The sequence below is a fragment of the Heliconius melpomene genome, chromosome 3, assembly GCF_056956725.1.
Source record: "Heliconius melpomene rosina isolate 202511_hmr_F chromosome 3, ASM5695672v1, whole genome shotgun sequence".
Lineage (NCBI taxonomy): Eukaryota > Metazoa > Arthropoda > Insecta > Lepidoptera > Nymphalidae > Heliconius > Heliconius melpomene.
In genome coordinates, this window is record NC_140391.1 from 11,043,503 (window position 1) to 11,066,170 (window position 22,668).

General features: G+C 41.6%; 2 protein-coding genes across 2 annotated transcripts; one reads left to right on the forward strand and one right to left on the reverse strand.

Moving 5' to 3' along the window:
• Positions 1-1,004: 1,004 nt before the first annotated feature.
• On the reverse strand, positions 1,005-8,347 carry ALiX (programmed cell death 6-interacting protein-like protein AliX). The gene is made up of 8 exons (XM_085207250.1): positions 8,084-8,347; positions 7,872-7,990; positions 7,507-7,634; positions 5,145-5,298; positions 4,096-5,027; positions 2,724-3,371; positions 2,473-2,584; positions 1,005-2,357 (listed from the first exon to the last, which is right to left on the reverse strand). Exons 1-8 carry the CDS (start codon positions 8,275-8,277, stop codon positions 2,143-2,145), a joined length of 2,502 nt encoding a protein of 833 aa, XP_085063376.1. The 5' UTR covers positions 8,278-8,347; the 3' UTR covers positions 1,005-2,142.
• Positions 8,348-9,348: 1,001 nt separating this feature from the next.
• LOC146540214 (uncharacterized) lies at positions 9,349-22,363 on the forward strand (the record flags this gene model as incomplete). Its single annotated transcript, XM_085207251.1, has 9 exons — positions 9,349-9,524; positions 10,267-10,350; positions 12,581-12,709; positions 12,821-13,145; positions 18,830-19,036; positions 19,107-19,281; positions 19,357-19,428; positions 19,502-19,590; positions 19,675-22,363. Coding segments are annotated over 9 exons (1,320 nt in total), but the record flags the coding sequence as incomplete, so codon positions are not given.
• Positions 22,364-22,668: the final 305 nt, after the last annotated feature.

Here is a 22,668-nt window from a genome sequence, read left to right on the forward strand (position 1 = left end):
CCTATATAATAAATTCGAAAGTAACTCTGTCTGTCTGTCTGTCTGTCTGTCTTTTACGCAATCAGGGCCAAACCGCTAATTTAATTGTCATAAAATACTCATATAGAGATACTTGAGGGTCCCGGGATGAACATAGGATACTTTTTTTTCTCATATTTGTAATATTTTCGATATATACCAATATATTAAAATAATTAATTTGACAAGCAATTTATTCCGCCATGTTACTAACAATAGTCGCTACGCGTTGCTAAGCAACGGCTTGCAAAGTTTGTTGTTTTAAGAAAACGTCACCCAAAGTGAGTTTGCTTAATGCATACATGGCGCACGCCGATATAGATTTGTATACATTAACAAAAATTAGATGATTTCTATAATTTTATATCCATCCTTATGAAAATAAATATAATAGTCACTTTTAGCATTTCATCTAGATGGAAATTATAGTTTACTGTATAACATTCTAATAAATAATTAAGATGTCACTGATTCGGAATGACCTAGCCTACGAGTGGTAGTATGACCGACGCGAACGGGCAGACGACTTTAATGGTTTTGTAAATTTTTATATATTTTCGAATTACTATTATTTCTTATGTAATTATTTGCTGCTTATAATTAATTTATCTCAGTTCGGTTATCTATACCGATGTTATACACTTAAAATATCGTAATTTTAGTCATTTGGGATTTTATTTAATATTGTTCGCAAAAATTAATAATTATTTAATATAGAAAAATGTTTAGTACCTACGCGCGCACGGCAGACTTTAGATACTATTTCTAATATTGAGAATTTCCTTTAGTTACTTTTACTTCTTTTGTTTGTTCATTTCGGTTACTCAGATATTTTTTCTAATAATAAATCTCCACTTATTATTATTATTTTTTAACTTATTTTAATTATTTAGGCTTATATTTTCGCGGGCGTAGCCGCGTCCGGGCCCACTAGTTTTTAATATTAGTTAAAAATATTTGTATATTTGTAAATAAAACTCTTTATATGAAAAATAATTATAATTATTTTATTTATTAAAATTAGCATAATTTGGAGATTATAATTCATTTTTATAATTTAAATACTATAGAAATCATTTACGTTATGTATACTTTAGAGCCGTAACACTTAATAAATACACCATCCAGCCTCTGCCGTTTTATTTTTGGATTATTGCTAAGTTTCTCCACCTAATTCTTGATTTAACAATGAAGAAAAACAATGTTGGTGGGTTCATTGACTGTGACAGAAGAACTTGAACTATTTGGTGTTTATCGTATGTTGCAAACATACATACGTTCTCATTACATATTCTCTCTGATAAAAACTTAACAAAATAGTTAATTTCCCAATAATTTTTAACCTTATTTTACAATTATATATTACTACAACAATTAGTAAATTCCTTGATAACCAACATCTTTGTCTAATCTGACAACGCATTTGTGGAGGAGAGCGCGGTCGCGGTCCTTTATATTTAGCTACAAGCAAGTGTAATAAGCAAGTTTCAATGATACACACAAACAATGTATATATTATTTAAAAAATGCTTCTGTACTTGGCAACCAGGAATGCCCGATATTATGCAACGGCCTTGTAACTTTTTTGTTTTATGTTTTCGTTTTGCACATACAGATTGTGTATGTGAACAAACTAGACATTAAAGTAAGAAATTTAAAAAGTAACTATATTAGCGTCCTAACAAATGTCTATAAACATATACTCAAAAATTTCAATGAATGCCTTATCCTTCGATCAACTATACATAGATTAAGGATACACTCTAAAAACGGATCAAGAAATAAGAGCACTAAAAGCGTTTTGTTATTGATATGAGTATCGTCCAAATATTGCGAACGAGGGGACGCGCTAAAATGTCTCAGTGTAGCACAGATTTAGTTTTGTAGCATTTAAAAATTATTATTTAACAATTAAATACAAATATTTCGTCGTGCGGCGAATATTTGCCACCACACTACCAATAATCTCGTCGAATATTGGTTGGTCTGGACTAAGAAAACTGAATTGGAAAATTTCTGGTACACAAATTTCTGGCTTTCAAAAAAAATATTCACGTGCATTTTTTTTGATCCATGTTTGTATGCGACCTATAATCTGGTGGATAGTCGAATGGTGGTGGTGGTCTATTGCGGCGGCTGGTGGTAGGGGCTGTACCCGGCGGGGGGTGGCTGCGGGTAGCTGGCGGGCGGCGGCGCGTACTGGTAGGGCTGGTAGGGCACGTGCGGCGAGCGCATGTGGTGCGGGTAGGGCAGCGTGGCGTAGGGGTTGTAGAGCGCGGGCATGGGCGGCGCGTACACCGCGTAGGGCGCCGCCGGGGCGCCGTAAGGTAGCGGCATACCTGGAAATATAGACAAATGAGTTGGTACGATGTTTATATGCTATATCATTTTGTTTTTTCACTATTTTTTTTATTTAGAATTTTTTTTGTATGAATGGTTCAACATTGAAGATACCTTGTGGTTGCGAGGGGTAGGGCAACGCGGGGGCGGGCACGGGTGCGGGGGCGGCGGACGGTGTTGGCGGCGGCGGACGCGGCGGAGGATCCTTCTTTGAGACCACAGTGGGCTAGTAAAAGGTAGATTATTTAATTAAATTAAATATTAATATGAACAAAAAGTTTTGTTGATATTAACATTTTTATGAATAGAATGAGTATTAAAGTATTGCTAAAGTTATTTAATAACGATGTGAATGCATGAGATACCTCGCTGGCAGTGGCGACGTGGTGTTGCGGCGGTGCGGGCGCGGGGCGCGGGGCGGCACGCGACGCCTCCTGCGTGAGGTCCTTTAGCAGCTCGTCTTTCTCCGTCTTGCGCGCGAAGCAGAAGTCCGACACCTTGTTCTGGAAGGCAACGAGCAGCTGCGTGAGGTCGTTGTAGAACTTGACTCCCTCCCGCAGGTTGCCAGTGAGGTCTTGGTAAGCGTCGTAGGCGGCACACAAGCGGCCGAGCGCCTCGTCGCGGCCCGAAGCGCCACCGCGCGCCACCGTGAGGGTGGCGTGCGCGCGCCGCAGCGCCTCTGCCAGCGCCTCCTGGCGCACCAGCGAAGCGGTGGCGCGGCGCTGCAGGGGCGCCAGCGCAGCGCCCAGCGCGGCGGCCGACAGCGCGGGCTCGTCCACGGCGCCGTCGGCGGCCAGCGCGGTCAGGAAGCGCTCACGCAGGTCCACGGTGGCGCTCTTGAGCTCGTCCTCGAGCGCGTCGCGTTCGGCCTTGAGTGCGTCGACGTCGGCCACGAGCGCGCGCAACTGCGCCGCCGCGTCGCCACCGGCGTCCGTGCGGTCGACGCCGGCGTCAGGCGCTGTGGGTACGCCCGCGTCGATCTCGCCGTCGCTGCGACTCAGCAACTCGATATTCTGCAAGAAGGAAACAACAACAAATTATTAATTATCAATAACCTAAGTATGTATCTGCGTCTGCAAATTTGGAGCTTTTGCATCAATTTAACATCTGTATTCCCATTAACGGATTGCGGATGTTTATGCAGATGCGATACAAGTAGTAACATGAACGATGTCGGTGACACTACGTGTTTGTTCTTCTCGACTAGAACTGCCTTCCGATTCAACTAAATTTATTTTAGCGTGCAAAACTTTATACATATAGGATTTTATATTGCAATTTATGGTAAGCAGACTTTTTTTGCAGTGAATTTTCTATAAAACTTATAACTTAATTCATTATAATCTCAAAATGGGTATCAAACACTCCAGGCATATCTAGAGGGCCTATATATGTACATTATTAATTGTAAGTGTATACAGACCTCCCATTACGTTATATGAACTCTTTGTAATAATTTTAGAATAAGTATTTCTATAATTATCTGGATCTAAGAAATTAATAGTTGTATGTGGTAATTTTAATGTTAGATCTTTATTAAAGTCATATAACTAACTAACTGAGGGTTGCCTGGAAGATATCACCAGCGGTGATAAGGCCGCCCTCACACCAATGCTTTTCTGTCTGATCATTTTTTATTCTTTTGTATTCTTCTATTTCATCTTGTTGGTGTAATAAAGTCTTAAATAAATAATCGTAAACGTTATATTCAAAAGTTTTGAAATAAACAATGAGTACCTGCTCATGCTGTTGGAATTTCTGCTGCACGATGGCGTCAGCGCGAACCGCATTGTCTATGATCTGCGAGTACTTGGCGGCGTTGGCGCGGAACGCCTCCGTGAGCTGGTCGGAGGGGGTACGCGACCAGCGCGCGCCGAACTGCGCCCGTAGCGCCACGTCCGCCTCCGCCTCCTCGCGAAGCAGCCGCTCCGCCTCCGTGAGGATGTCGCGGTTGCGCTGCAGCAGCTCCGGCAACTCCGCCGCCAGCTGCCGCAGCGCCGGCAGCCCGCCGCCCGCGCGCACTGCCGCCGCCTTCTCGCGGATGGACTCCGGTAGACCGCCCGCCGCGCCCTCCTCCACGCAGGCCGGCAGGTTGAGCGAGGCCAGCACGCTGTTGAGCAGCTGCGTGGCGTCGCGCAGGCGCGCCACCTCCGCCGCCACCAGGTCGCCACGCCGCGCCGCGCTGGCCTGCAGCGCCTGGTGCACGGCTAGCGGCACGAGGCGGTCGAAGAGGCCGGGCGCGGCGCCCCAGCGCGCGGGCGGCGACAGAGCGGCGGCCACGGGCGCACGCGGCACGGGCTCCAGCGCTCGCGCGTCTGGCACGCGCTCGTGGTAGATGAAGTCATTGTCGCGGCGCGCGGCGGCCAGCTGGCGCTCGGCGCGCGCGGGCACGTCGCCCAGCGGGCCTGCGTCGCGAAGGCCGCGCAGCGCGTCTGCGGCCAGCTGCAGGCGCGCGATCTCCTCGCCCACGGCTTTGGCCTGGCGGCACACCTGCGCCTGGTAGTAGTGCGCGAGTCCGCGGAACAGGGCCTGTTTGACCTGTACGGCGGGCCCCCAGTCGCGCTCCCACAGCTGGCGCAGAGGGTCCTTCTGCATGGAGCGCGCCGCATCTGTGTACAGCTCCTCGCACTGCGAGCACACCTTTGCCACCATACTCTCTTTCATCTCATCTGCGCGCGTAATGACGATAAATTAATCTTGATTTTATTTCTTTTATTATATTTAATTAAATCATAAAAATTAGTCTGGTATTTCAAATTAATAAATGAAAGAATTTTAAAACAAACCTCTAATGCACTTGTACACGATGACCTCCTGTGCCTGCGCCAGCATGAGCTGTGACAGAGCATTCAAGGATTCAGGAGTCAAGTCGGGAGTAGTCTCCTGGTGAACTGCCATCAGTACATTTTCCTTCAAGTAGGCGAAAATTCCTGCTGATTGCTGCAAATTATAAAACACATAATAAATTAAAATAAAATCAATATTTTATAAATATGCATTTAAAGAGAGAGAGAAGAGCTTAATATATGATTTCTGACCCATATGGCCACAGACATCAGAAGTCCCACCTGATCAAACATCTACTTATTAAACAATCAGAGAAAATGGAAGGCCTCCAAGCCCTACAACAAATAAGCTCTATGATGATTCTTATACTAAAACTTAGTTGATAAATTGGCAAAATATGTTTATGAACGAAATATAGGTATCAAGGTATCATTGTCACAAATAATTAAATATATTGTATTTGTATAAAATTGATTTAAAAAAAAGTCCCGTTGAGTTTCTTGCGCTGGTTCTTCTCAGGTCTGAGCATTAACTTTAGTGAGCTTTGACATTCAAAAAATGAAGCTTGTAACTTCTTATTTTGAATAAAATGATTTGAGTTTGAGAGTCATATTTCGCTTGGCCACATGAAACATAAATGGATTACCACCCAATACACATGAGCTTAAGTTGCTAATAGATATACCCAAACTGCAGATTATCCTTATATGTGAGAGGCATTTCACAGAAAGAAGTCAAATCAATATCCCAGGTTATAAAATATACTCCACCAACCATCCTGACGGCACTGCTCATAGAGGTGGAGATGCAATTATCATCAAAGTATCCATAAAATATTATCAAGAAATAAACTTTAGATTGGACTGTCTACAGATCACATCAATTACTAGGGAAGATAGGATGGGAAATTTAACTATCTCAGCAGTGTGCCGTCCTCCGAGGCATAAAATTTCCGAAAGCCAAATCCTTCTGTACCTTTGCAGGCTGGGAAATAGATTTATATTGGGTAGTGATTGGAACGCAAAAATCATAATCTTAGGTCAACTGGAAGTACCCTATTATGATTCCTTTTATATTGTTGTAGTGATTATTATAAGTTGAGGGTAAGTCTAAATAAAGCGTTGGCTTACCCAGTTGTGATCGGACGTTAAACGTGTACAAATCAGTTGGCATTTTATTCTTCTATTATCTCGAAAATACTACAATTGTATAGAAATATGTACGAAAAAATAATAGCCTTAAAAAGGGGGTAGAACTTGATATTAAAGCCACTAGTTCAAGTGAAATCAGAAATTACATCAAATGAAAGGGCTCTGACTAAGCTAATCTTGAATGCGTGTTTCATCGTTTTCTAGAATTCTCCCCCTAAGAGTGCAAATAAGGGGTTGAAAGTTTGTATAGATTTTTTAAAAAATCGGCACCAATTTTTATAAAATTTGAAATTCAGACTCTTAAAAGTATTTAATTGAACACATGTTTCATGGTTTTCTAGAATTCTTCTCATAAGGGTGCAAATAAGGGGTTGAAAGTTTGTATGGAATAATTCTTAAATCGCCACCGATTTTTATAAAATTTTAAATTTAGACTCTTAAAAATATTTCATTGAACACATATTTCATGGTTTATTAGAATTAATCCTTAAATGAGCAAGCGAAGCTGCGCGCGTCCGCTAGTATTTATATATAGATATTTTAATTTCAATCATATAAAGCGACAATTGCACTGAAGAAATTTAATTTGTAAGTATCATGTCAATATCTGTGTAGAGTAAATCAAAATCAGCTCCATGCTGCACTCCGCGCACAGCAGGGTAGGCAGGGTAGGCCGCTGGGAAAACGCCGTTCCCCACTTTCTGCCGAATTTTGGAGGCATTGTGTTGAGTGGCAGAACTCAAAGCCGCGCTCTGCCTCAACACCAGAGTGAAAAAATGGAAATATAAATGTAAATATATATTTCACTTCCTCAAGTAGGGACTGAACCCAGAACCATTGCGTTACAGTCACACCTTTGTGCCGCTGTGTAGAGTAAAACGAGAAATTCTTAAGAAGCATTTGTTTTGTGTCTGGGTATAGACCAGTGTTTCCCAACCTTTTTTAGTTCATGTCCTACTTTTCCATGATAAATATTCAAATTGCCCCCCTATAACTTTTCTAAACCCCAAATTGCCCCCCTTATACATCAATATGAAACATTGTATCTGTATAAACCACAGCAAAAGGGTTAAAGTTGAAGCAAAAATTCCCAAATTGCCCCCCTTAATCTCCAAATTGCCCCCAAGTGGGGCGTACGCCCCACGTTGGGAAGCACTGGTATAGACCCCTCATATATTTACAAAAACATATTAAAGTAACAAAAAAGAACCTGCAAAAGCTTAGCTGCAAGCTTGAGGGAGTCTTCAGTGTCTAGGGGTTGTTGAGCAGCCACATTACCTTGCAATGCAGCCATATTGAATAGAATACACACCCTCTCATATGCTAGGGAACTAATAGCTGTAAAAAACATTAAAATCTCTAGATTAAGTATAAATATTTACAATTTACACAATAAGTTGTAATCAATTTTTGATATAGGAATAAAGTTAAAACTAAGGCCTTTTAATTAATATAGGGAAAAAATTTGTATTTTTGGTCACTGTAATAATTTCTTAGTGTTTGTCACTCGCATTTGAGATTGTTTTATGATATTAAATAAATTAATATTTTAGTCATAAATTCAAAATAGCATACTAAGACTCATCCGGCCGCTAAAAAACGATCCTCGGTCAAACGCATCTTTCCATTTAAAAGGGATCTGCACCTCCTGTGGCGGTATCTTGCTCTCCAAGGATACAAGTTGATCATAATAACTGCAAAATATATACGATGTAAAACACCACTCGGATTTATATGAAGTTATGCATAATTACTAAACTAAAGTCTGACTCATTCAATGGTAATACCTGTAAAGAGCGTCTAATGACGACTTCTCGTATACTTTCCAAATAGCATTACTCCTAAGTCGACTGAGCTCGTTGATGGCATCATTAAAATCTTCATTGCTGTCACTGTACGTGGCTTGAATCAAATTTTTCAAAGGTTTTATAATATCTACATCTGAGGATTTTTTAAGCGGTATTTCTATCAATTCAGCCATTTCTGTAAATGACTTGACAGTTGACTAATTCGACTTTGTTGTGTCTAATGTCCTTCACTGTCCACTTGACATATGACGGTGACAGAGGCTTACTAACAGTTACTACGCACATTTTAATTTTTTTTGCTCCATTAATTTCGGCAGTAAAGCTTATTAATTTATATAGCACACAATGTTACATTTAATTAAATTCTATTGGTAATATGTTCTAAAATGTTAAATTTCTTAAAATATTAGATAGTGATGTCAAACTATTGATAGTTTCGCAATCGATAATTTTAATCCAAAAAAACCCATGCGATTGATACCACGATCGATAGTATCGATTGAATAGATAGTATTGAAATATCGATAGTTCAAAAGGGTACAATACTATCGGCCAAATCAATACTATCAATATTATCGATAGTATCATATTGATCGATAGAATATCGATTGCCTATCAATAATAGTCCACTATCGATCGGCAACACTAATATTAGAAACTAACTATTTAATCTAACTCAAACTATACAAGTTAAAAATGTATGGTAATGGCAAAATCGAGTTATTAGAAATTGGTACCGTACGGAATTTATATTATCAATTAGGTTAAACACACGATTTTTTAATTTTAGAGAAACCAATTTATCCTCCTTTAAACAAATCAAAAATTTGAAAATTTCTTGTTTTGAACAGCTTGAAATGTCAATATCCGTATTTTTTTAAAATCATAATATTTTTTTTATGTATTAGGATAAAAATTCTTGTTTAATATAAAAAAATAACTTCCAAAATATGGTCGTCACAATATCTAAACCTGGGATAAAATCGTAAGTTATTTGACGCCTATTTTCTAGTATAACGTACGAACACTGTTATTTTCCATTATTTACATGAAAAGGAAATGAGTGAAATCATAAACCAATAAAAAGGATGAATGATAGGCATGCGCAAGTGTTTCTAATGAAGTAGTCGGGTGTTTTGCGAGGAGGGACTCGCCGGGCGAAGTTGAGACGGAGTTACCGTCGTGGTGTAGTTCCGTAGCGTGGTGGTACTGGGGCAGAGCGTGGCGAGTAGGACCCCTGAAAACATGTAGAGCTGGGTACGGACGACGTTAGACGCGGCGCCATCGACGTCAGCGGCTCCACAGCGGACGGCGCTAACTGTTGCTCGCACAATCGATATGTTCAGTGTGCTTTTGTTTTGGTTACGTTTACAAGTGCAATACATTTTTACGCGCATTTCATTCATAAAGGAATAAAAAGGTAAGATATTAGTTGTACATTTCATTCAGTTTCTATGAATTTTAAATTTAAGTAGATATGATATAAAAATATTTGAGTTTGAATATTTTGAATATTTTTATTGTACCTTTAGAAGGTTATAGCAGTTCGTTGGTAGAAATAGATACTTTCATGTTTAATTGCTTATAAATTTGTATTACTACATACTGATTTAGAACATAACAAATATATATTGTGAAAGTGGGAAGAAGAAAGTATGTCTAATTACGTATGTACTAATATAATAAGTACCTATAGTACGTGTGTAAGAGCAGGTGGCGCCCGCAGGAAATATCTAATGTGTATGCCAAATTGTTTGCAAGCCAGCTTCCAGCTTCTGAGCTTTAGATATAACATAGAAATAGGTAGGTAAGCGTCGACGTGGGATAGGTACATTCCGCGCATAGCGTAGGCAGTGGGGTTCCCCAGGGGGAACCTGGGAGCCTACTGTTAAGAGACTCCGTTTACATTAAGATGATTTGGTTCCCCACTTTCCGCCGAATTCTGGAAGCATTGCGCGTTGGGTGGCGGAATTCAATGTCGCGCTTTGCCTTATTACCAGAGCGAGGATATTAAATAACATTAATGTGGATCGAACCCACAACCTATCGCGCTTATAGTCGAGCGCCTGTGCCTCTGCACTACACCTGTTCTTCTTAAACAAATAAGATTCTTCTATTCCATGATTTCCTCCTGACATACAACAGATTTCGATCCTTTGCAGGCAACGATCGGGGATCGCCTCTGCAGTTCCCAAGAAGCATTTTGTAGTCATTAGTGCACTTCGTAAAAGTCGGCAAGATTCAGTGTAAGGTTTTTTAAATCTTCAATTTATTTATTCGCACCAAAACTTGACAGATTTTTTTAATTAATTTATTTAACTGTAGATTCATTAAACGCAATTATCGTTTCTTGTGTTACTAATACTATTTAAACCTAAGTGAACTCGAGGAAATCAGCTACATAAAAGATGTAGGTATTTACATATATGCCATTAACCACAATAAAACAAATCTGAACATCACTTCTCGTTCTATCTACTGTCCAGTTGAGGCGCAGTGCCAGGTGGAAGGCGCATCGATCCTCGCGGGCGTTCACCCCTGTGGAGTGTGTGGAGTGTGAGGAGTGTGAACATGCTGTGCAACTGTGACGATCCACTAAAAGCATCTTACGACCATACTATTTGGTTTAATAAGAAATAACTAATCTCTCCTCTATCTCAATCTTCTATACTACATACTTATATCAAAACAGTAATAAAATGTGTCTGTACATTACATTCGCAAATATACCTATTATTTTTTATGGGTTTCAAATTATTTGTCTGCTTGTACACGCACATCTTCTGACCTGCTGGACCGGTTTGAATGAAACTTTTTTATTGTGTACCTATTACCTCTGGGCAGAATCTAGGCTACATATGATTTTGAGGACTTCCACAAGTGATGCAGAACCGTAGTGGTCCAGCTAAAATAAATAATGAAATGCTGCCTCAACGAAAATTGTTGAGCGTGATGAGCATTTTCCACTGACATATAAAAATTAAAGACCTGACTGACATCTCATGAACGACTAAAATATGACGAACGATGAAAAAAATATTAAATGTGTCCATAACGAAAGTCGTTGTCTCATAGCAGTCTCAGCTAAACTACCAGAACTAAATCACTATAAGAATAGGACCAGCTAAAATAAAGAACTGGAAAATATGAAGAAGACCATAATGATAGTAATAACTTAGCTACATTCATTAGAATTCATAGAATGCCTTAGCAAAAGGTATTTTAATCTTTACATATTTATATGGGATAGTCTGTCTATCGGTGTTTTCAAAATAACCGTTGTTTTAAGTGCATATAGTTATTAACATGATACTAAAACACAAAGAACCTACCTGTCTCTTTGTCCGAGCAAATCTCTGAAAAAGCTAAATTGAACTTTATCGGTACAGCAAGTAGAACCCCTTCATACTGCTCCCAGAATGTCTCCTTTTCGGCCAAAAATGACACCACACTTACGGACTGAATGGGGGTATACCCCCACTACAGTGGCGGCTGGAGGATCTCTGGACGCATCCAACCTGGAGATAATCAACGGATTTTCCCTTAATACGCTTTTAATTAAACTAGACCTCTATACTCTCTACATATTATCTATATATATAAAAGGACTTGTCCTCACTGACTGAGGTAAGACGCACGCACAGCCGTAACCGCTGTGCGTACAAACGTGGAATTTGGACAGATGTTTACTTTCGTAATCTGGACATCTATTAAGAAGGGATTTTGAAAAATTTTAACCCTAAAGGGGAGAAATAGGGGTTGAAAGTTTGTATGGAAAAATATTTAAATCGGCACCGATTCTTATAAAATTTTAAATTTAGATTTTTAAATTATTTAATTGAACACGTCTTTCATCGTTTTCTAGAATTCTCCCCCTAAGGGTGCAAATAAGGGATTGAAAGTTTGTATAGATTTTTTTTAAAATTTTTAAAGTTTTCTAACAACAAACTTTGCAAATCGTTGCTTAGCAACGGCAGTTGTTATAAACATGGCGGAACAAATTGCATGTCAAATTAATAAGTATTTCAATATACTATTAATATCGACAATATTACAAATATAAGAAAAAAAGTAGCCTGTGTTCATCCCGGTATCCTCATGTGTCTCTATATGAGTATTTCATCACAATTAAATTAGCGGTTTGGGCCTGATTACGTAAAAGACAGACAGACAGACCGACAGAGTTTCTTTCGAATTTATAATATAGGTATGGATAGACATTGCAGTTTGATATGTGTTGAGGAACGTTAATAGTTATATGGTAAGGTTGAGACAGACACCTAGGACAGCCCTCCTTATGGCACGCTGAGTGGCGCCGGCGCTGTCTGAAGTGATGGCACAACTCGAGGAGGTCCCCTCTAGTCTAGTAGTTAATAAATAAACATATATGCATAGGTATATATTATAACTATTATGCATATTATTACGGCTATAAGAAAAAATACAGAAAGTAATGTTCACGCATTGTTATTATAGAGTAGGAGAGGAAGAAGCGGAAATTGACGTAATAGACCTCGGTGCACCCCGCCACCGCCGCCGCCGCCCCGCCCCCGCCCCCGCCCGCGCCCCGCGCCTGCCGCGTCTGTACACGCCAAATAGTCGTCTGTGAGTAACAAGAACGACTTCGTCTAGATTCTAGAATAACTATAAATTGGGTATATATGTGTGTATGTATGTATGTAGAAACGTTTGATCATTTTATATTCTATTACATAGATATCCCGGGCAAAAAGAAGCACGACTGAAAAAAAGGCGGACAGCAAAAACTAGTCGCCGGCGTAAATTTACTCGCACGGCTCCGAACCCTCGCCTGTACAAGCGCGCGCCGCCCCCACCCCCCTCACCGCCCGCGCGCCCACGCGCCGCCTGGCCCGCGCCCCCACGCGGTGCCCTCGACACCGCCTCGCGCGTCGCGCTGCGCCTGCGTGAGCAGCGCGCGCCCCCCGCCGCCCGCGCCATGGCCACCGGCAAGTACTCCACCAGCCCCGACTGCTCCGACGGGAACGAAGCCTCCTCCGCACCCAGCGAGTTCCTGGCAGAGGTCAGTTGCACGTTCATAGCACATAGCTTGTACACTGCTGTTTATTGGTTGGCCAGAATGAAGTAAATCTTTGATAATCTACGTTTAATATAATGCATTGTTGACCAGTGAGATAACGTCTCTTAGAACTAAAAAATAGCTTAAGCAATATAAACTGATTGATTGGAAATCTCATAAGTGAGAGGGCTTGGCTATGAAATAGAATACGAGTCCTTTATACTCTGCTATAGAGGCCAGACGGCGGGACGGTATAGTATTCTATTCTTTAAAGTATTCTTTAAAGCTCCACTGGCATATCACAGCGTGTAGCTGTAGTCAATCTAGACATTGAAGGCCGCCTAACCTCAGAAGCAAAGGGGGACGAAGTTAACGAAATATAGGGGACAATTTAGAAAGTACAAAGGCACATAAACACATCATTCTTATGGCCCACTTCAATACCAAAGTGGTAAAGAAGACTTGGTCATTTAGCAAGACACGAAGCACACGAGCACACGAAGTAAGAAACGACAAGGGCCAAAAACTAGTAAACACAAGTTGATAATAAGTAATACGTTAACAATTTTTAAAGTGTTATTCCACACTTATATATATCTATATGTATGGTAGTGTATATATATATATATATATATGTGGATTATTGTCGTTTCTTACTTCGTGTAATGTTAAAAAAATATTTATATAATTTTATAAAAATTATATAAGTAATACGTTTTTTAACTTTCATAAAAAATTTATATAAATAATAATTTTTATATATATATATATATATATTTTATTGAAGATGGGTAAGCATTTGTCCGCTATCTCACCTGGTGGTAAGTGACGATGCGAACGATGGTGGAGCATGCTTACCCAGAAAATGCCTATTCACTCTTTCCTTGAAGACGGTCAGGTTATATTTAACGGGGAACAGTTGAGCAGGCAGGGAGTTCCACTCCTTAGCTGTTCTTATAAGGAAAGTGGAGGCGAAGCGCTGCGTACGAGAAGCAGGCACATCGATAACATATGGGTGAAACCCCAGCCTACGTCTAGTGCTCTGCTGATGGAAAGGAGAAGAGGGTATCAGGTCATGCAACCCTGCTGCACACTCACCGAAATGTACCCTATAGAATACCGACAGGCATGCTACTTTACGACGGTGTTCGAGGCTTTGCAGCTTTGCCTCAACAAGCTCTGTGTCGCCAATGAGCTTCTTGGCGCGATTTTCAATCGCGTCTAAGGTCGCTAGCTGATATTTAGCAGATCCATCCCATAGGTGACAGCAGTACTCCATACACGATCGGACTTGAGCTTGATAAAGTTGAAGAAGCTGTCCCGGTGTGAAATACTGCCTAACCCTTGAGAGGACACCTAGTTTTTTAGCTGCTGTAGTAGCCAGAGACTCGATATAACGTCCAAAGTTCAGATCTGACGTAAGGTTAATGCCAAGAAGCTCAAGATGGTCAGCCATCGGCACGGGTACATCTCGGAAAGTCGGAGTAAGATCGAAGGGGCTCCGTTTTGTAGAGAATAAACACGCCTGAGTTTTGGTAGCGTTAAACCTGACAAGATTAGCATCACCCCATTCGGAGACGCCCTGAAGTGCCAGATTCAGACGACTCATCTCTCTGACTCCCGACAAGACTGGATTTCGTTCCGGTTGGCCTTCGCATTAGACAGATATTTGTCAACAACCGTGCTGTCATCAGCGTACCCAACGATACCGGGTGCTAACATATCGTTGATGTGCAGCAGGAATAGGGTTGCGGACAGAACAGAACCTTGAGGAACACCGGCATTTATAGCCTGTTGATCAGATACGCGGCCATCAAGGACAACTTGTATCGATCGCTCACTCAAGAAGTCTGATATCCAAATGCAAAGGTCAGGCGGTATTCCGTATGCGGGAAGCTTACTTATGAGGCTTGCGTGCCAGACCCTGTCAAATGCTTTAGAGATATCGAGAGACACGGCAAGGGCCTCGCCATATCTCTCGATAGCCTCGCCCCATACGTGAGTGACATACACAAGGAGATCTCCCGTCGATCGTCCTTTACGAAATCCGTACTGGTTATCGCTTAGGAGATCATTATCCTCCAGATATGCCACAAGCCTTTTGTTCAGTACACGCTCCATAGTCTTGCAGAGTATGGAGGTGACTGATATCGGCCTGTAGTTGGCAAGGTCAGCCCGACTGCCTTTTTTGGGCACAGGTTGCACGTTTGCAAGCTTCCACGACTTGGGCACTACCCCAGTCTCTAGTGAGAGTCGAAACAGGCGTGTTAGAATAGGAGACAACTCAGGTGCACAGTTTCGCAGCACAATCGCAGGAATGCCGTCTGGGCCGCTCGCCTTATTCACGTCTAGATTTTGCAGGGCTACGCGTACCTCTTTTTGGCGAATGCGGACAGCTGCCATAGAGCAGTCGGCGCGGGGTAATGATGGTGGTGTTTTACCAGCATCATCTAGACGCGAGTTATCCGCAAACATAGAAGCGAACAAGTTCGCTTTATCTTCCGCAGTGTGAGCAAGCGAACCATCTGGCCTCTGCAAGGGCGGCAAAGAGGGCCGACAGAAGTTAGTTTCGACCGCTTTCGCAAGTGACCAAAATGCCTTACTACCCGCTGGGTACGAGGCAAGCTTAGCGCCTACTTTACGAATGCGGTCGAAACGAGCTCTGCGTAATTCTTTTTTGCCTAGCCTGGAGGCCCTGTTGAAGTTTTTCTTTAGTTCACAAGTATTCGGAGCTTTGCGCGTGCGAGCATCAGCCCAGGCAGTGTACGCCTTCTGTTTCCGCGCTTCTGCACGGTCACAGTCAGCGTCAAACCATGGGCGAGCTTTACCACCAGAAGGAATATCAGAGTATGGTATGAAATACTCCATGCCCTGCTGTAAGACTTCGGTTATGGCTTCTGCGCAGCTCGACGATTCTCCTGAAGAAAAACAAGATCTCCAAGGATAAGCTGAAAAGAAGTGGCGCATCTCATCCCAGTCTGCTGACTTGTATCGCCACACCCGTCTTATACCGCAAGGGCCCTGATCGGGTGGTGAGTACACGGATACAGACTTCACCAGACAGTGGTCAGAGGAGCCCAACGGGGCCGTAACTGCCACAGAGCATCGGTCTGGGTCTGTAGTCAACAGAAGGTCTAAGCAATTAGCTGTGTGGGACCCAACATCGGGGACCCTCGTCGCACAATTGACCAGCTGGGAAAGATTTTGCAATAGTGAAAATTTGCGCGCTTCACGTCCAGCGTGGTCAGTCGTCTGGTATGGGAACAGCCACTCTTTGTGGTGAGCATTGAAGTCCCCCAGAATGAATAACTGTGCGGCTGGATACCTCTGCTGAATCTCCTCAGCAGCTTCGTTGAGATGACCAAAGAGCCTGGTTGTCTCCGCATCCCCACTGTGCGAGCGGTAGACACCAGCATACACATTTTGTGTTGCTCCAGTATCGACCAGTACCCAAAGTAAAGAAAAACCCGGTACCTCAAGGTTTTTGAGACGCTTGATGCAGATGTCATCGCGAACGTACACGCAGACCCCTGCTCGCAGTTCGAACCTGTGTTCCAAGGAGTAGCCAGGATAGTTGAGGTACGAAGCGTCAGCTGGACATTTGATCTGCGTCTCAGTTAGGAACAGAAGATGCGGTCTTTCGGTCTCTAGGTGGTGGTGGACGGCGTTGATATTAGAGTGCAAGCCTCGAATATTGGTGAGGTGCACTTTCAATGGGAGGACGTGCAACCGCTGTTTAACCTTGTTTCTGTTTCTGTTGAGACGAGAGAAGAAGTGAATAGGCAGGAAGAAGGCAGTTGTGCGAGGCATCCTGACTCGTTTAGCCAAAGGAGCGAGCTGACTGCGACCACACACAGAAGAGGCTGGCTTGGAGACCGCGGGGACGCCCGAACCCCCCCGGGGATGCTCACCTGGTCCTCCCATCCGGTCGCCAACCGGCAAGGTGGAACAACCCGGGATTTTTGGCCTTGGGCCCCCAACTGCCTACGGTCGGCCAGCGGTGCACCGTAAATTACTAGAGGACCCGGACGCGGCTACGCCTGCTTGAAATATAAGAATATAATTTCTATAGAAATATAATTTCAATCTAGATGAAATGCTAAAAGTGACTATTATATTTATTTTCATAAGGATGAATATCAAAATGACGCGGTAACGAACGCGGTCGCGTAGCGACGACGGTTGTTATTAACATGGCAGAATAAATTGCGTGTCAAATTAGAAAGTATTTTAATTTATTAGTATATATGTGTTATGTAATATTATATAGCCTATAGCACTTCTGAAGAATGCAGCTTTCATACAAAACAAAAACAAAGTAAATCGATCCAGTACATCCAGAGATCTTAGCGTTCAAACAAACAAACAAACAAACAAACAAACAAACAAACAAACAAACTCTTCCGCTTTATTATATTAGTATAGAAGTATATATAATGTGTTTTATATATAATTTTTATATATAATGTGTTTTATAATTATCCTTAGGGTGAAAAGTAAAACTATAACTAGAATTGAGTTCCTCTGAAAAGAGATTTATTACCTTAATTAATGTTCACATTTTTACAAATATTCTTTAACCTTAATCTATTACAAACTCACCTGAAAAGAGAAACAACATTTAAAGCTATTGTTTCACCAGTTCGTATTAATTAAATATTTAATATTAAAATAAGATTAAAATTAAAATTTAAATATTATTATTATATATATATATATATATATATAAATATATATATATATATAATATTTTATATATATATATATATATATATATATATATAAAAATTTGAACGAGACGGCACATGAACCCGCGCCACTTTGGGCACCATCCAAGCGCTCTGACCAACTGAGCCATACTAGACTAAGAGGTCGCGGGATTTTTCGTAACGGTCAGGGATACGGCAAGATTGAATTTTATGGGTTGTAGAACAGTCCCCCCATGTGAATCACGACCACGGTTTAAATACGTTAAATAGGGGCTCGCGTTAGATAACCGCGCTGGCTGGTCTCTTCTGTCATATCATTGTTGTACCATGATGGTACAAGAGGATGCTCTTAGCTGTCTTAGAGAGCACGCGGCGCCCCCTGCCACGGCGGCGCCTGTGAGCATTGCACACCCTGCATATTGTGCAGGTTAAGCCGCCCCCGTGCCAACAGAGATCAAAACAAAAGTTACGAACTCGAATAATACTCGAATGGTAGCTTTTTGCTTATATGTTCATTCAACGATTCAAAAGTTCTTATAATAGTCTATTTAAATAAAGAATATTTTGATAAAGTAAGACACACTAAAATAAGGAAAATCTTCAAGGCTGACGCTTTAATTCACGTACGTAAATTAAAATGGAAATGGGCTGGCCACGTCGTGTGATCTACAGACCAGTGGTGGACCGCGCGTGTGACATCGCGGAGTGGCTTGCCGAGCAGAAGAAGCCGGCGGAGACCACTGACTCGCTGGCAAGACGATCTCAGACGAACAGCCGGCCCCAACTGTAGGGAAGTAGCGAAGTATCATTAAAGGAGGCTTTTAGCCAAATCGGTGTTTAGGTACCCAATTTATGTTATAACTTTAATTATGTACTAAAACTTTGAGAAAGCAAGAAATAAAAGGCTATTTGTTTTATTATTTCTATTTAAGATCAGTGTAGATAGATAATATAAAATGCATGCATGTTGGTTGTCAGTTCCTGTCGGCGATAATGAGGCGTCAGTACGCGGAGGCGTTGAAGTACTGTCAACTGATTCTGCAGTACGAGCCGCACAACGCCACGGCGCAGGGCTTCTACCCGCTGCTGCGCCACAAGCTGCACGCGCACGCGCACGAGGAGACCAGCTCGAGCGACGACACCAGCTCTAAGCGAGGAGCGCTATTCCACGCACACTTCCGAAAGGTCCGTCGTGTCAAACGCACTCTATTATTAAACTTTCCAAGTGTCCAATTATACTTGTGTCACGTTGCAGGGGAGCGAGTCCAAGGACCGGACAGAGGACGTGGAGGAGGCAGGCGAGGTGGGCATGGAACAGGGCTCGTCGCGGTCGGGGTCTGTGTGCTCGTCACTGGAGCTGGACTCGTCAGCGACGCCGCCCCCCTCGCCGCCGCCGCCTCCGCGCTCCGACCGCACCGACCACTCTGACAGTGAGTAGCGACGTGTGCGTGTGTGTGCGCGTGTGTGCGCGTGTGATGTCCACTGACGCGTGCTTGTGTGCGCAGGCTGTTCGTGGCGCTGGGAGAGCGGCGGCGAGCGCTCCGAGCGCGACGACAACGGCAACCCCGCGCTCTGTGGTGAGTCCGCGTTAACATAATATAGATAAATATCAATTAATTAGATTATAATAAGTTTTTTCTACAATTATAGCAGAGGAGGCAGTGGGCGTGAGCGACGCGGCGGACGCGGACGCGGAGAACGACAACGCGACGAGCGCGCTGCACAACGTGTGCACGAAGGTACGACGCACCGACACTACCTAGTGGCGTAGATACACTTGCACTGGCGTGTGTCATGCGTGTCACTGTGGCGTGTGGTTGCAGGGCGAGGCGGAGGCGTCGCCGCTGCGGAGGCTGCGCGCGCGCTTCGCCTGCTCAATCAAGTGAGAGCAGCATCGACCGCGGTATCATCATCCTTCTCCTTGTCGATTCACTAAGTTTCTAAGGAGAATTATAAAAAAATAAAATTTAATAAATTGTTATTTATCTACGTTTATTTAAAACTAGAGGCCCGTGCGGCTACGCCCTTTTGAAGTATACAAACGTTTATTTAATTGTACTTAAGAAAGAAACCGACCAAGCGCAAGTCAGACTCGCTCACAGAGGGTCCTGTACCAATTTCAGGAACTTTTGTCGAACGAAGTACTTAACATTGATATAACTTTTTTATTTATGAACCAATTGTAATAAAATAAACCCTAGATGTTTTCGGAAGATTGGCAAAATCCAATAGCTAAAACTGCATTTAAATCGGTTAAGCCAATTCTGAGATTAGCGATAACAAACGCACAGACAAACAGACAAATTAAAAAAATCATTGTTTTGAGTTCTATTATGCTTATAAAGGTTCCCAATAACATTTTTTTTAAATATCTTCCCAGTACAAACGAACGACGACCCTCTTACGATTTTATTATAAGTATAGATATTAATATATTTATTTTACGATTTTATTATAAGTATACTTGGATACGGAGAATCTTCTTCGTAGCTAAGTTACATTCATGAAATGTCCACACACACGCACATACAAAGAAACACACACACACATTTAACACGTGGTAATAATATAGAATCTAATTGTTTTCTTCTTCAGTTTACACTAGCACGGCTGCCATCGCTCACCTCTACTAAATTGTTGTCTTGTTTTTTCCATATTTCAACTAAATTCGAGTGTATATGTAACATTTAAGTACTGAATAAAGCATTTATTTATATAAAAAAAATGGCGACTCTATTAGACAAATGATTTTACAATATGATTGAGTGAGAATTAAATGGTTAAGTTAAATTCTTGTTTAATGTTTGAAGTGAAATATAAATATTGTAACTACTAGTATTTAATAGTGATGTCACTCACTTGTTGACTCTCTCGGAGCTGCATTAGTAATAGTCTTTCTATGAGCTAGGGCCTACAAATGAACTTACTGGCCTAACTTCGGCGCACACTCAATTACGTACCGAGAAATAACTTATAATGTAGAAGTTTATATCTTGATTCAATGGGACCCTCGTATTGTAATAGTTATGATGTAATAGTACTTCTACTAGGATAATATAGTAGATTCATTAGTTTCACTGCACTTGCTGCAGTACTGCGAGTGCGTACGTCATGGTCATTCGTTAGCTCCACACGCCCGACGAACCTATAATATCCAATATCATTTGAATGTCATTTCAATTGAAGACCGGAATTCTAGGATCGAATATTTATTTAAAAAAAAATCAGCTTCACGCTGTATCCCGCACACAGCAGGGTTCCGTTCCGTTCCCCACTTTCCACTGGATTCTGGAGGCGTGTTGAATGGTGCAACTTAAGGCCGCGCTTTGCCTCGACACCAGAGCGAATTCAATTTCCTGGAAGAGGGATCCAACCCACAACCACACTTGTGATGGAGTACGATAGTAATATATTTTAGTAATGATAATAAAGTATGATTTTGTGCTTTCCCCTTTCCCCTTTCCCCTGTGCTTCCTGCTTGTAACTGATGCTACTATACACAACTGTATATAATTAATCTTATTTAACATTTTCTTGCCTCTGTGATTTCTGGTTCTACCTACCTACTACCGAGCTTCAACTAACTGTTTTCTACCATCAAGGGACATGTCGTTCCTCTCGTATAATCTTATGAATTTCAAAATCATACAGATTATTAATGTAGGTACCTAGTAAGAATTTAAATGTTGTTGTCATTATACACGTACCTAGTACTTAGTTTAATATTTTCATGTTCGTTGTCGTGTCGTACTCGTTTCAAAGCTTTGTCAATGACTGGACAGGTCACCAGGTCTCCAGATCACCAGATGTTTAGGTCACCAGGTCACCAGGCTGTCGTTCGCGGTGTTACTAACGGGTTCGTTGTACATATCACGTCGAGGTAAACTACAGTTGTAGCACAGTGTGGAGCATCAGCATTGGGCTCTTTGCGACTTACACTTTTCTGTCCCGAGCACATATCTTTGGCTAACGTGACTAACGGGATAAATTAGGAATTGTAAGTGTATATGCTTACACTATATGTTAGAGAAGCTTCTATTAGATGTATATTGAGTATAATGACAAGCGGCGGCCGTAGCGGCCTCGCCCCGTCGTGTCTCGTATGAGCTGAGTGTAACGAGAAGACTGAATGAAGTGTTGACTTGTAATGTACCTAAGACTTTGTTGTGTGCACCTAACTGCCGTTGTAGGCAGTGGGCAGTAGTCCCCGCACAGGCGACGCGTAGGTCACAAACCACACGTTCGACCGTTTCATGTTTCATCGCTCAATTTCCCTAAATGATTTTGTACAAATTACAATGAAAATTAAAACCATTTTAATGATTTTGATGATTTGTGAATATATTTGTTAATTTTGAATTTAGAATATATTGTGTAGCAATAAATATATCTAATAACAGGAAAATATTCTCGTTTCTAATGAATGGATTTGAAACTGTTCTTAAAAATAAATTTGTACGTACCAACACTACTTTTTGTTTATATTATGTAGAATAAATCATTTGATGTGTACCGTGTTGTTTTATTTACACCACATACTTACCCGTGGGCGCTAATACAATTAAGTAAATCAATCAAAGCGACAACATCGCACAACCCTCATTCACGAAATCGAGTCGTAGGGAATGACGATGAAGTTAAAAGTTGTTTAGGTTTATTTATTTATTTATTTTTAGGGAACCATACAGAAATATAAAATTCACAAACATTACAGGTTTAAAAAAATAGCACACAATCCAAAAACAACACAAATAGCAAAAAAATTACAGACACAACACATGATAAAAAATAGAATTAAAAAGTTTAATTCAATTAAA